General features: G+C 44.5%; 2 protein-coding genes across 3 annotated transcripts; one reads left to right on the top strand and one right to left on the bottom strand.

The window, feature by feature from the left end:
* The first annotated feature begins 1064 nt into the window (after positions 1 to 1064).
* gtf3ab (general transcription factor IIIA, b) lies at positions 1065 to 3507 on the top strand. Its single transcript, XM_084939302.1, has 9 exons — positions 1065 to 1684; positions 1797 to 1891; positions 1996 to 2092; positions 2167 to 2255; positions 2347 to 2420; positions 2494 to 2574; positions 2657 to 2889; positions 3128 to 3181; positions 3275 to 3507. The coding sequence occupies exons 1-9, from the start codon at positions 1571 to 1573 to the stop codon at positions 3401 to 3403; spliced, it is 966 nt and encodes a 321-aa protein (XP_084795428.1). The 5' UTR covers positions 1065 to 1570; the 3' UTR covers positions 3404 to 3507.
* A 79-nt stretch (positions 3508 to 3586) lies between these two features.
* lnx2a (ligand of numb-protein X 2a) lies at positions 3587 to 14508 on the bottom strand. Of its 2 annotated transcripts, XM_084939300.1 has the most exons (11): positions 14337 to 14508; positions 11567 to 12128; positions 8740 to 8975; positions 8519 to 8656; positions 8115 to 8314; positions 6954 to 7367; positions 6660 to 6833; positions 6319 to 6496; positions 6010 to 6235; positions 5510 to 5668; positions 3587 to 4374 (listed from the first exon to the last, which is right to left on the bottom strand). In XM_084939300.1, the coding sequence occupies exons 2-11, from the start codon at positions 11968 to 11970 to the stop codon at positions 4239 to 4241; spliced, it is 2265 nt and encodes a 754-aa protein (XP_084795426.1). In that variant the 5' UTR covers positions 11971 to 12128; positions 14337 to 14508; the 3' UTR covers positions 3587 to 4238. The 2 variants fall into 2 exon arrangements, with proteins under 2 accessions (XP_084795426.1, XP_084795427.1); XM_084939301.1 differs by lacking the exons at positions 11567 to 12128; positions 14337 to 14508 and adding an exon at positions 11064 to 11560.
* Positions 14509 to 14657: the final 149 nt, after the last annotated feature.

Genomic DNA, 14657 nt, shown 5'->3' with positions numbered 1-14657 from the left:
GGGATAGGCCTGAAGGGCTTACAAAAGCACAAGAAAATCCCACTGCAGGTCAAACATGCAGTATCTGTGGGTGTGATAGGTGGGGTGAGAGTCTGTGTGGTTATCAGAGACAGGTGTAGGCACAGCCATACATGTAGGTATTGGGCCAGCTGTATTGATTCCGTCCCTGACAGCACAGGTGGCGGTGGTGTTGGTAGTCGGGGGAGGAGCCGGAAGAAAAGAGGGGGACATTGATAACAGTGTCAACTGACCCCAGCATGCTTGCTTGAAGCGTGGGAGGGCATTGAGGTAACGCCCAACAGGCTCTCAATAGGCCTTATTCACAAAAATCAGTCAAAGGTTTCACATGAGAGCACGGCATGGGCGCACAGGGCAATCTGTAATGTTTAGACAAGCAGATAATGTCACTGGATTGTCAGTGAATGATTTTTTTTAAAGCCTTAAAATTTGGGCTCAATTTATTTAAGGCTTAAAAATGTGTGAAAGAACACTTTTGTTCTATTGCAACACTGGATTTATAAAATATCAAACATCCTGGGTTTATTAAGTACAGTTTGTTGATATAGTGTCTCTATATTCTTTGGATACTGCTGTATAATTTAGCAATTATATATATATATATATATATATATATATATATATATATATATATATGTATACATACATACGTACGTACGTACGTATGTATGTATGTATGTATGTATGTATGTGTATATATATATATATATATATATATATATATATATATATATATATACATATACTCTTAAAAAACATATATATATATATATATATGTTTTTTAAGAGTATATGTATATATATATATATATATATATACATATATACACACACACACCTTAAGTTACATGTTTTTACAAATGCTAACACTTAAACCACCAAAATGAGAAATTCACATGTTAAAAATATTTTTAAAATTAAAGTGTGACTAATTTTATTGAATACATATATATATATATATATTTGCACTAATGTCTTCTTTTCAAAGGTGATTTGATTTAGTTTCAGGTGTGCTGCTTACAAAGGAGCTCACTGAAGAAATATTTCAGACAACCATAAATCACACCAATCAGAGAGCCTTATTGGAGGGTTGATAAGATTAAGATTAGTGGAGTAAATTCAATGTGTGTGTGTGTGTGTGTGATTAATGGAGACAGGCAGTCGCCTCTCTCTGGGGCTGTGTGCCACACAGCAGATCAGCTGATAGAGAAACCTACTGCAGGGACTGCGGGTGACATTTTTAAAACCTGTATCAATCATTGTAGAGGAAAGACTCTTGGACTTTTATAATGTTTGAGTATCATTGGGTCTAAATCATTTTCTAGCATCTTACATGCTAAATTAAGTAACCCGTAAATGTAGGTGACTACAAAATGCTTAACATTTTATCATTTCAGTGAGGCACAACACCCCCTTTTGCCTCAATTGGTACATTCCAATCATATAAATTAAATACACGAGACGTGGTGGATGTAGGTCACTCAGTGTTCTGCACCGATTAAAAGAAAACAAAAGTTTACTCCTTGGCCACACCTGACATCTCTTATTTAAGATGGGGGAGAGGTTGCAAAGTCAAAAAACTTATGTTTGCTCATTCTTTGATTGTAAAGCTACATTCAGTAAACCGTGGAGGCTTGATGCTCACCTTTGCAAACACACAGGATTGGTAAGTGGCTCAGAAATGCTAGAAGCATGAAACAATAAATAGCTGATGTGAGAATTGAATGCGGCTGATTGAATGGCTGCTAAGTGCTCCCTGGCCTTATGTTAAATCTTAGAAACCATTCTCCTGTGAGAGCTGTGACAAGAGCTTCTGCACCCGCTACCAACTCACCAGACATGAGCTCAGTCACAGTGGGGAAAAGCCACACAAGTAAGCAAGCAGTTTGTGCCTAAATTTCAAGTCATTAGGTTAAAAAAAAACAAAACAAAAAGCACTCTTGATTGCTCTGAACAGTTACCTTCTTTGCTCTCCAGGTGTCCGGCTGATGGTTGCTCCGAGGCCTTTGTCAGGAACGCCAGCCTGAAGAACCACATGGCCCGAGTCCATCAGCAACAGGAAAAGCGATTTCAAGTATGGCTAGGCTTATTTTCTTTTAAGTTGTCCTGTGATTTCTTTATATTTGTTTAATTCTGCTGCTTTTTCAGTGTGATCATCAGGGCTGTGAAAAGGAATTCAACAAGAGGAACCAGCTGAAAGCTCATCAGTGTGAGCACCAAGAGAGTCTGCCTTTTCAGTGAGTGGCTGATGCAAGGTCTTGTGTTTTTTGTTTTGTTTTTTTCTATGTATTTGACCAGTTCAAATTGAACCTCGTATTTCTTTTCAAGTTGTTCCTTGACTGGATGCACGAGAGAATTTCTCACTCTTAAAAAACTGAAGCATCATGAGAAAATGCATGAAGGTAAGTTTGTACCAGAGCAGTGAATTTCTCTTAAAGCGTGTGCTCAAGTAAAACCTTTGTCTTTCTGTGGCAGGCTACCCTTGTGAGACTGAAGGGTGTCCTTTTCAGGGAAAAACTTGGTCAGATTATCTGAAGCACAGAAGAGAACACAAAGGTATAAATGAAACTCTAAGAAGCACTGATGCCATGTGACTCTCATGCCAGCTGTAAAACGCTAACTACTCCTCTGGTCTCAGACAAGGTGCTGTGTGGACAGTGCAACAAGCTGTTCAGCAACTTCTGGTTCTTGCGCCTGCATGAGCTTCGCGTCCACACCGGGGAAAAGAGAATGTTTCCGTGCCCCAAAGAAGGTTGTGAGAAAAAGTTCACTCGCCGCTTCAACTTGGAGAGCCACGTGCTGGGAGACCATGAGGGGAAGAAGCCCTTCAGCTGTGCTGTTCCTGGCTGTAACAAGAGCTTTGCCATGAAGGTGAACCTGCACTTCAGTGTATAGAATTAAATGTATAACTTTCAAGCCAGTGTTGTCCAACAATGGTGATGACGTGGGTTAATTCCTTAAGAGGTTGACAAACTGATTTTTCTCAGACTACATTGTTTTCAGTGATGAAAAACTTCATGTAACCTTCATTATATATGGCAGGGCTTTTCTTTTTTTTTTCCCCAATCCAGAAACTAATTTATTTTCTCCTTGCTTTGCTGTTAATTAGGAAAGCCTGTGGCGACATGGAGTGGTGCATGACCCAGCAAAGAAAAAGCTGAAGGTACTATTGATCTTAAAATGGATTTGGGGTGATTGCTTTTCCCCATATTGTCCTTAAATATGTTACAGCATTGGTTCTTTACTCCTCTTCCAGAAACTGCATCCTAAAAAGAATCGGCCCATGGCACAGCGGGCCGGACTGGCAGCTGCAGCCAATCAAGCGGAGGCCAACGAGCTTGCTGCAAAGCTACACAGCACAACTTTGGAGAATAACAGACCTTGAGGCTGCGTTAAGACCTGGATGTGTTCATTAATGATGAAACATAACATTTCTGTTTTTGTTTGAATAAAAGCCTCATCAATGCACTATTACTGCAGCAATGCTTCTATAGCTGTTGGTGTAATATGTCAAAATGGCTTTCAGCATTCGCTTACAAAGTGGAAAATGACACTGTAGAGTCATGAATCCTTTGCAGGAAGTGTTTATTAAACAAACAGCACACATTCAAACACATGTATAAAACTCCAGCTACTATTGCAGCTGGTTTATCATGGTGATGAGGCCTAAGGGCAGTTGAGCCCCAAGGGTGCGGCAGGTTTCTAATAAGGCCTGAGGCTCATTCAGCTGGATACAGCACTGGTCTTGCAGAACATCTCGATTAAACTGATTAACTGTCATTATCCTAGATCACAGCAGATCGCAGACTACTCCTCAAAAATATTTAATCTCTACCTGCATCGATGCATCCACCTGAATATAGCCCTGGATTCTACAACTGCCTGGTGAGGTGACTACAGCACAGATTGCCTGTTAACAGTTGCAGTACTATTCTCCCCGTGGGAGTGAAGACAACATGACCATATGATCACAGCAGTGTGTGTGAGAGTGCAGTCTGTCGCGTGACGTGGCACGATCTGGATCAGTTCCCACCTGGTCAGGACAGGCTTGGGTCCTGCTGGGTCTTCAGTAGTTCTGAATGCGTTTGGTCCTGGATTAAGCCCGATATGGAGCGATGTACAGTAGCACGTACCAGTTCACTTTGGCCAAGGTCGTTCCCAATATAGAACATTCTGGGTGGACGCTATGGAGTGCGCAGCCTGCTCATGATCTGGCCCAGCTATACCAGGCTGCCAGGCCAGGAGACTACAGTAAGCGCCACCCGGCTGCGCTGCTCTTTCAGCATGGGCACCAGGGCCGAGTGGCTCATTCCTGCTGTCGACAGGCCGTTGACTGCCACTATCATGTCACCACACCTGAGATGACAAAGAGAGACATGTTATCATAGGCTTAGAAACAGGACCTGATAGCTTTGGGCTCAAACAGCACTACATACATGAAGACGAGCCTTTTGAGATGACTGTGATCATCAGCATATTAATTTGCAATTAAAATAATTACAGGGTACAATCTGAACTCCAACATCTTTAATGGCACTTATGAATTTCCCACAATAAGCTGTGCAGCTGTATTTTAGTAACATGTAACCTTGTGTAACAGAGTGGCTAGGGGAGGTGTTTTTAATAGGTTTTAGAAAACAAAGCTCTGTGGCATACAGATTATACTTATTAGGATTATTTCATTGTTTGCTTTTTTTCCCCCAAAAAGACTTTTTGGCAAAAGGGAAAAAAAAATATCGCTACCTTTATTCTTCAATCTCTGAGGAAAGATTAGAGAGTAGTACTCAGAGAGAAGACATATCTACTGTAACTTTTTAAAACCTACAATAGATGTTATTCATTTTGATATATGCACAGATGAGCTAAAGAACTGAATTATTTTATTGCTTGCTAGCTGCATTATGACAATAGATAAGACAGTTATGCCTCTAAATATTAGCATAAAAAATAAGCGCACACTACAAATGTGGGCCTTTTGAGCCTTTACAGCTGTTAAATAAGTTCAGCCAGGACCACTACAATCAAAAGAATAGTTATTTCTGTAGTAATTTATATTTCACAGGGAGATCAGGTATGAAAACACTGATTAGGTCAGACACAATGTGAAAAGGAGGAGCCAGGGTGGTGATGGGTTGCAAAGTGGACAGCAGTTGTGTAACAACTTTGGGCAGGCTAAAGCAGCTTAAACAGAGTGCCCTATCTGAGATTTACCAATTGGATGAAAGGTATCAGATGAGCCACTGTCCAATTTAGGCTGGCACAGAGCTCAGCTGATCTGCCAGGATTACAGCAGAGCTTGAACTAACCCTTTGCTCTGTACTTGCTGAAGCCTCAAAAGCCTCAAGCAGACAGCCTGGATTATAATGATCATTATACACATATTTCTTCTTAAAGCCTGAAGTAAAAATCACACAAAGTTATTTATTTATTTACCCCCCCCCCTGTTTTTGTAAGCCACAGATTATCATATAAAGCACAACTGATCACTCACTTGAGGCGGCCGTCATAGTATGCGGGTGTGCCGAGGACGATGGTCTTGATAAAGAACGCCTGGTTGCCATGGCTTTCCTCATATCCCCCGACGATGCTAAATCCCCAGCTGCCAGGATGGCTCCTGCGCAGAACAATCTCATGGCTACTGTGCAGGTAGCTGCAAGGAGAGGGTGGAGAGCAGAGTGAAGGAGGGCTGGACAGACAGATGGACAGACAGGTAGATTGATTATGATCCCACGAACAGATTCAGGACGCTCATGTTGATATTTTTAATACATAGTAAAAAAAGAATCCCTGGGAAAATGTGACAAATAACCAACCAATCAGCACAAAGCCCACAAATCAGAAAGTTAATATATAATTAGTTAAGATAAAAACAAGAAAAACATGACATTTCTTTCTTGTATAATGTCCTGTTTGAAGCTGCTGACAACACCACCATATCACAAAACACAATCACACATCCAGAACTATATTGTATTTCCTCTGTGTGCTCACCTGGGCAGGCCCAGCCACATGACCCACGAGGGGGACCAGTTGGCATCAAAGTCACTGTCGTGAGTGTGAGGCAGCAGCTCATCATGGTCCTGCTCTTCCACCATGCTGACCTCGAGCACTCGCAGCTGGACCGAGGGCGACGCAGCGCTGGCCTTCAAGGTGCCCACGGCCTCACTGTGGCTCAGGTAGGTCAAATCCTGCCCGTTGATGCTCAGCAGCACATCACCTGAGAGAGGAAGCGAGAAGATGCAGTGGTTTTCTGATGTGATGTTTGGGTTGTGGCTCAATTGGTCCAGAGGAAGCGTTCACCTCTTTTGATTCGCCCATCCCTCGACAAGCAGCCGTGCGGTTGGACGCTCGTCACAAAGATCGGCAGCTCCCCGCTCTTGCTGCCCCGCCCTCCTGCAACAGTCATGCCCAGAGACTCGTGTGGTTCCTTCTTCACAGTGATGTGTTTCTCCTTACAGGTCACACACTGGGACAGGTCCTGGGAGCAATCGAAACACAGGCTTGATTTCAATACGGCAAAAAAAAAAAAGTATACTCTTTTCATTATATTACTTTTAAACCTCAGTTTAGATTTTGATCTCATAAAATCTAATTTTATAACGAAGTAAAGGTGAAACAAAAAGGGCAAGTCATGCCCTCACTCTGTGGGTGCTGGTGCGGGACAGGTGTATGGCCACAGGACTCGGGGTAGAGCTGTGGTTAGGCAGGAAGTGATCAAGGCAGTAAAGGTCTCTGGTGGAGCTTGATTTTGGCGGCGGCGGTGGAGTTGGTTTGCTGGGTCGGCCAATCAGCAGGTGGACGCGTTCTCCACTGGCCTGAAAGGGCAGAATCTGTGCTTTAGAGACAAATCTGAAGTAGCAAAATTATTTTTCAGCCCCTGTCTGTAAAACCAAAAGGGAAATCCAGGATTGTAGACCCAAATGAACAAACTGCACCTGTATGATCTGAGCAGCTTGCTCTGGGGTGCCGTGTCGCAAGTCCTGTTCATTGACTGCCAGCACGCGGTCGTTACTCCGCAGTCTGCCATCCTTGGCAGCCAGGCCTCCCTCCAGGAGATCTAACACAAACACCCCTGACTCATCTGTTCGCCGTACCAGCTTGATTCCAAGCTGCTCTGTGGAGTCTCGCTTATGCAGGGTGATTCTCAGAGTGGCTGGGCTGGGTGGGGTGACTTCGGGAGTGGAGCAGGGGGCATGGGGGACTGCTGGGGTGGAGGAGGAAGAGGAGGGAGGTGCCCGGGAGGCACAGCGACGCTCCCGGAGTACAGTCAGCTGCAGGGTGGTGCAGGGGCGGGCCAGTGTGGAGCGAGCAAAACTGTGTGGCACGTTACTGATGTCCACATTGTTCACCTTGGAATGGAGAGGAATGGAAAATAAAAACTAGATGAGCAAGCTAGCTTTGAAACATGACCAGATTCTTAGCTATCTGACGCATTTAAGTCGCACACTCATTTTCTTTTAGCTCTGTTTTGGTCAACACCAAAAACAACTGAGAAAGAAATACAGCATTTATAGCTTCCCCTGTCTGAAAGGTAACTAAATTGTGTCTGTCTGCTCTCTGGAGCTTTCTCATGGAAATGGACCGTAAATAGAACCGTAAAACCACAACAGTGTGCCAAAGGGTGCTAACATCTACAGATCTTGACTATTAGTGAACTGCTCACTAAGGGTGATCCCTTTCACCTACAAGTACTCATCTGATTACCATTAACAGAAGACTATTGATTAGAGGAGCTTTTAATAGTAGACCAAAAATAGAAAGTTGACTAAGACGAAAGTAAATGTGGTGCTGAGAGAAAACAACTGGCTAATTTCTAAGTGAAGCTCTAAACTATCCAAAAATATATACATAGATATTTTTCCCCAAAACACAATGTCGAAACTGATAGTCAGGATAATTTAGAAATGTTGCAGTCACACAGCATATCCAGAACAATGTGCCCTACTCCACTGTTTACAATATTCTCAGCGCTGCACTATCTGCAGCACATCTCCCACAGACTCCTAATAAAATGTTTATTAAGCTCTTGTCTTCAACAAATCTTCCAAACACTCTCTGAAAACACTGAAAATTTACACCTGAAACTGATCTCTCACCTGGAGTATCTGATCCCCGGCCAGCAGCCTCCCGTCCCTTGCAATGACCCCGTCTCGGTAAACTTCCTGAATCACGATGTTGATGAGAGGCGTCTCATTTCCACCAACAATGCTGATTCCCAGCTCTACATATGGGTTTGCACGGTGGACCTCTATGGCAGTTATCTCTCCTTCAGGAAGGGAGGGGAGCTTCACACAGCCTAGAGGAGACACCAGTGACATTATCAAAAAAAAGCTTCACTTAAGAAAGTAATTTCCACATCTTTCCAACCTTTAGTACAAAGCTGACTGGATGTGATTATCCATTTTTTGTATAAGACTACAGCTCGCAAGGAAGTAAGGTATTTCATTATCCAAGGTCCCTTTGAGAAGATCCTCGGTGAAAGGAACAGATGATGTCATACCCTCCTCAGCAGACAGAGGCGGGGATTCAGGGCAGTCCCAGCCAGAGGAGGTGGAGCTAACGGAGCGCAGGAGATGGATACACGGATTACTGAGGGGCCGCTTCACCCTGGGAACCACACACTCCAACCCTACTACACCTACAGGCAGAAGGACACGAAGAGATGGATGACAGCTATATTATTAACTTTACTGACAATCCAAGGCCGATAGATCAACTTACTGTCTTCTTCGGTGCTTTCCTCAAAGGCTGGGTTGTCAAGGCCGGCATCATCTGTCCACACAGGCCCATTACCGCAGCTGTTATTGGGTCCAGAGGGCGGTGACGGCGTGCGGTCCCTCAGGTCTGTCTGTGGTGTATGCGGTGACCTGGGAGGGCTGGTCACCATTGCTCGCTCATCCCCGCTCTCGCATCGTGGACCGTCCCCATTTGTCTGCTGACTCTGCATCCCTGGACACCTTTCATCAAGCAACAGGTGTCAGCGTATCACCCCATCCGACATGTAAAGAAAACCAAGCTCAGTTAACTTGATGCGGTGCTCGCTCACAAGAGAAGAAAACTTGAGAGATTTGTTTTCTTACACTGCTGAAGTTTACGATGACTTTAGTTAACAGGTTCTTTCTAAAATTCCAAAATTAAATCAGTGAAGCACAAGTGAAGCTCCAGAAACATGCTGACACTTTGAATAGTGCAATAGTGAGTTGTTTTTTTTTTAACCCTACCTACTATGCAAATTCCTATTTAAGGTTTTTGATTTTTAAAATTTGTTAGAAGGTTGAATAAACACTAAAAATTACAATTTTCTGGCGATTTTGTCCTGGTTCAGGCTTTACAAGGATAAAATCCCAGGAAAAAGAAGCAAAAAAAAAGAAAAAGTCTGTTTTTGTGGTTGTGATTTTCAGTTGTAAATTAGCCTTGACCCTTCAAACTGTCTTGAATTAATAACATCATCTAATTTTTCAAGCAACATGAAGATCTTAAAGCTCTGGGAAGAATGGGAATTCTATGCTAGGAAGCACTTCAAAGCCATAAAACAGCGAAAAAAGACGTCTTTCCCAAATTCCCAAAGGCAAAGGCTAGCAAATGCTCACATCTGAGAAGCTGAAAACAGAGAAAACTGCTGATTTGTTGTATGAATAGCTCTGAGATCAGATAATGAGCTACAAGTTAATTATAAAATGTTTCCTTAAAAAAGAAACACAGGACGACGTGTCCCTTCTTCGCCTACAAAAATAGAAACACTTTACTTAGAAACAATTTAAAAATAAACGCACAACGACTCCCTCAAAGGGTCAGTATGGTGTCAGCCTTAATTTCCTTTATTACTGTAAGTGGTAGCTTAGAGGTGACAGGTGTTTAATCCCTTGTGACACAGACTAATTTTGTTTTCTTTAATGAATTTCCTTCCTTGTCTAATCTTTTGTTTTTGCAAAGAACAAATAATTTTGACAGGAAAACTGGTAAATGCTAAAAACAAAGACTTCTGCTCACATAGATGTAGTCATTTGGTTCCTTTGTTTTTTTTCCAGGGACAGTGAAAGTTCATTCCTCACACGTACACGGGCAACAAAATGAGGCAGTCCACCGTAATCATCGTGGAACACCGTGTCCTCCTCTTTTAATCTAATGTCTGATCCCTAATCTTCAACAAAAACAATGTTGACTTTTAAAGTCACACAAACACAACGGCAGGCTGTTGGCTGCTATCTTAAACCTAAGTCTGCAGGGGAGCGGTGAGCTCGCATGAGGCCGAGATTTAAGCTTTGCTAAAGAATGTCGCGTTAGTCCTCGTGGTGACCTTGTGTGATCTGTTAGACCATCTTTCCTTATCTTGTCAACACAACCTTACGCGTGTATTCTTTCCTGAGGTAAGACCGGGATGCAGATACTTTTAAGAATAAATGTTTAAAGGCGATACACTCAAGAGATTTTGCCCTTACAGCCTCACTAGAAGACGACAACTGGTGTTGTTACGCAACATTTGACCATTTACCGTTATCTTGTTGACTTTCGGCTTCACCGGCTGGCACTTTGCTACACAGCGTTTCTTTAAAAGGGATTCTTTTATAGAAAAACAGCTGACTCAGAAAAGCTTTTAAAGGACTGTAAGTGATAGTCTGTTACCCTGATCTTGTTAAGGAAAATCTCCTCAACTTAATCGAGGTGTTAGGAGGACAGTGGAAAACCAGTCAACAAACCAACGTCAAAACACTGTAAATACTCTGAAGAAATTCAACTAGAAAGGAGTCTGCTTAAAGATCAAGAGCACTGGTTTTAATGCCTTAACCAGGCACAAACACATCATCACATACTGCTTGAATTACATCCTTGAAGCAGCAATGACAGCCTGATACCGATGCACGCACACGTAATCGTGCACTTCAGTGCAAGACATGGCAACAGAGGAAGCAGGACAGAGAGAGTAAGAGGCAAAGCAAACCGAGGGACAGACTGAAATAACAAAAACAGTGGAAACCAGCGAGTAAATAATGTCTTTTTGTCATGCTGAGTCACGCTGACCTCACACCCCACTGCGTTCGACTCACCACAGGCCGGGGTTGCCCTTGGCTGTCTCACAGAAGAAGTGGTTGAAAAGATCTCTGGTGTTGAAGTTGCTCAGCATGGTTGCAGAATGAGAACACGAAGGCTCCTGGTCAGCCAACCCATGACTGTCGAAAGGGAATCACTAATCCCCCGTCACATGACCTACAGCCCAATAATCCCTGCAGGGTCTCACAGCACCTGGTCCAAACGGGCCAAAAGGCAAAGCGTGTGCACGGGATGGGGGAGACCTTTAAGGTTAAGAATGGTGGGTAAGTCTATGTGATGCGGACTCTGATTTGTGATATCTCCACTGGTTCAGCTGAAAAACAAGCCAATCACAAGGACGGATTGGCCCTGAATGCTGCTTGTGGTTATTACTAAAAGATGTTTAACCGATCGCCTGGTGGCTTTGTTAGCTGAGAAGCTAAGCTCATGAAATCCTGACTGCATGCACGGTGTCATAATGATCTCATGCATTCATCTGTCTGCATAAAAGCTTTATTACCTGTGTTTAAGGTGCGCCTCCAGGTCACAGCGAGGCATGCTGAGGGAGCAGACAGGGGTCAAAGGGCAGGACACAGACAGCTTGTCCAGCAGCTTGTGCACCAGGATGCTGGACCTGCGGCATGCCTGCAGCTGCAGCCGGGTCCTGTCCAGAGGGCAGAAGTCCCTCTCCTGGAGGAAGCTACGCAGGCAGCGGGCACAGAAGGTGTGTCCGCATGGCGTATCGAGAGGCTGCACCAGCGGTTGCAGGCAGATGTGGCACACCAGATCGTCGTCCACTTCCAGACGGTAGTTGTAAAGGTGGTTTTCCCAGCTGCGGTGGATCTGGCCACACTCGGGACACAGAGCCTCCAGAGCTGGCTCCACGGACCCAGCCAGACCCACCTCGGAGCCCGGGCTGCCCATGTCTTCTCCTTCAACGCAATTCAGCTTTGGCACGACTGAGTCCAGCTGGGATGCAGAGCGGTTGGGAAGGGGCGCACACACTCCTATCCCATAAGCTTCAGAGGCTGAACAGGTGGCGGAGAGGACAAATGCCCCCCAGTGGCTGATGGCACATCACCCTGTGGGTCAGAGGCCAAAACAAGAGAGTTAAACAGCTGTTTCAGAAAAAAAACAAGACAACAAGTGTTGGGCATTTATTCATGTGGCAAATGCTTTGTGCACGTGTGCCCACGTGTTTGCATGAGACCGAGGGTGACACCGTGTGTGTGTGTGTGTGTGCACGTTTATGTCACTGCTGAGATTATGTATTGCTGCTTCTGTCCACTAATCTGGCAGTATAATCTCTCTTTTGCTCTCGCCTGCTCCAATCTTCCAATTCCACAGAGAGGGAATTATCTGGGATTGAGGCAGAGAGAGGGCACAGATCAGAGAAAGTGAGCTTGGGAAAGCAGCAGAAAAGGAAAGTGGTGCCGACAAGATACGGAAGGGAGCGTAGACAGGTGGAAGAAGAAAAAGAAGAAGAGATCAATGGGATGTGAAAACAGGTACAAGGGAAGAATAAGAATATGGAATGGAAGAGAGGATGAAAGGAAGGGGGGCGAAGCCAAGGAAAACGCTTGATATTTTTGGTTCAGGCTGGGTACAGTAGATGAACTCAGTCTCCTCTACAACGGAAAGAGAACACGCCCAAAGCAAAGTCTTGAAATATAGCACTCCAGCGAGCAGAGCGTGTCCCCAGAGCTAATGCACCACAGTGTGCGCTGATCATTTCCACAGCGTTTCACATCCAAAGCCCCTCAGACCCCCTCGGCCCTTCTATTAGCCCAGCCTCCGAGGGGCCAGATGCTATCAGCCGACAGCAGAGGGCGTGCCTCTACGCTCAGCGGGCCCAGCCAAGATACAGTGACTACCTGCCTCTGTTCCAGCGAGGGTCTGCTCCTGTCTCCATGACGACCTGGATCCCGTTCTGCTCAGTGGGGCTTGACATTCAGAGTGTAGCCAGAGAAGGATGCAGAGGAGCCACACAACAGATGCACTCCTCTCAGCAGGATGCTCTGCTCCTCCTCGGTACAGCCTGAAAGCTTGTCAGACAGCGCAGACGATGATGATGAGAGTCCCCTTGAGTCGTTTTTTTTTCCTGCTCTTTTCATCTCGTCTGGGTCTTTTTTTTTTTTCCTTGTGACAACCTGTCCCTCCTGTCTCCTTGGCCACCCCACCGGTAGTTACTTATTTCAGCCTCCTTTAAGTACGCGCTCCTCTTGTCTGCGTGTGACTGGCTGCTTCTGTCTCTATCCCGCAGCTGGACATGAATTAATCATGAGGACACAAGGCTTCTCTGTTTCTATAACAAAGCTGTGACATCACCACATCACACACACACACAAACAAACACACATATAAACACATATATACGTGTAGACATGCGAGCGTAAGCAAACACGCACGTCGAGCACAAGGGCGTTTTTAGGTACCTGTGAATGGTCTTTATCAATAAGTAAAGTCTTCGTGTTTTCACTGTGACGGCACTTCAGAGCAGTGAAAAGCACTTAAATGTGTTTTAAACAGAGCTGTTGCAACGGATTCCTTTATACAAGCAATATGAAGACTGGCAAATGCTTGTAGAATATCTCTTTTAATCCCACCACACAGTGTGTGTGTACATGTGTGTATGAGAGTCCAAGGCCGAGCTGTTATTGTCATTGCACTGCTTTCCATTTCAGTAAATAACACTCTTGTCTCTCTGGTTATTGTTCGAAATGACAATCTAATCTTACAGGACACGACAGTCCAGTGTGCAGGAATTACATTTTCAAAGAAGATGAAATGATGTTTTACGCCACAGATTTAAAATCTCAGGTCCTCTCGGCTTAGCCTACATTTTCATAAAACCCCATCTCTCTTATCTTAAAAAAAAAAAGGCTCTGGTAGCCACTTGCAGGAACAGGCCTGCTGCTGCTGCTGTTCTGCAAGGTCTGTTGCAATAGGCTGCCTTTTTTTCTTAAACCACCCCCCTCCACACCACCCAGACACACAAAGATAACAAAAAAATGACACTGATTTAATTTAAATTTACAATAATTTTTTTCTGGCATAGACCTGATCTACCTTGGGAGCGCTCCCACTGCAGTGTCATGATCAAATACGCAAGCCCGACACACTTACATATATCAGAATTTTTTTTTAATCATTGCCCCCCATCTGTCTGACTCCATCCCACCCTCCCCATGAGCGGAAAAACCTGGGACCGATGAGGCGACAGCAGCATAGAAAGCAAAGCCAGCCACACACTGACACCGCTCGCGCAGGCAGATGTGATGTGACGTTACCTGTTCCGGCGGCTCCTCCGCGCCGTGCACTCCGGCCCCAAAAAGGGGGGTGATTATTAGCCGCGGGACCTCAATCACGCATCCACCGCAACGGACCGTTCCGCAAAACCCGCACGAAAACGCCCCCGTGCCTTTGGCAGCGCTGACCCCGCCCACTGCTGTCCGTCAAAACCGAGTGGGCGGGGCATACGGTTGTCAATCCAGAGGAGAGCTAGGGGTTGGCTTTAAGACCGCCTTTTCGTAAATAAATAATTAAAAAACAAATAGACAAATAAATAAATAAGAAAATAAATAATATAAAATAAATAATAAAACAAAATG

The sequence above is a fragment of the Perissodus microlepis genome, chromosome 9, assembly GCF_051167445.1.
Source record: "Perissodus microlepis isolate ML-2025 ecotype Zambia chromosome 9, ASM5116744v1, whole genome shotgun sequence".
Lineage (NCBI taxonomy): Eukaryota > Metazoa > Chordata > Actinopteri > Cichliformes > Cichlidae > Perissodus > Perissodus microlepis.
Note: the sequence above shows the minus strand (reverse complement) of the source record. Positions and strands in the feature narration are given on the sequence as shown.

What these genes read in the sequence shown, in the direction of transcription:
- gtf3ab (XM_084939302.1), top strand. Translation starts at nt 1,571, where the DNA reads ATGGGGGAGAGGTTGCAAAGTCAAAAAACTTATGTTTGCTCATTCTTT. An exon ending in ACAAGAGCTTTGCCATGAAG is followed by an intron (nt 2,890 to 3,127) that starts GTGAACCTGCAC and finishes GCTGTTAATTAG; the next exon opens with GAAAGCCTGTGGCGACATGG. An exon ending in CAGCAAAGAAAAAGCTGAAG is followed by an intron (nt 3,182 to 3,274) that starts GTACTATTGATC and finishes CTCCTCTTCCAG; the next exon opens with AAACTGCATCCTAAAAAGAA.
- lnx2a (XM_084939300.1), bottom strand. Translation starts at nt 11,970, where the DNA reads ATGGGCAGCCCGGGCTCCGAGGTGGGTCTGGCTGGGTCCGTGGAGCCA. An exon ending in CCCGCACCAGCACCCACAGA is followed by an intron (nt 6,497 to 6,659) that starts GTGAGGGCATGA and finishes GATTGCTCCCAG; the next exon opens with GACCTGTCCCAGTGTGTGAC. An exon ending in TACTATGACGGCCGCCTCAA is followed by an intron (nt 4,375 to 5,509) that starts GTGAGTGATCAG and finishes TTGTCATCTCAG; the next exon opens with GTGTGGTGACATGATAGTGG.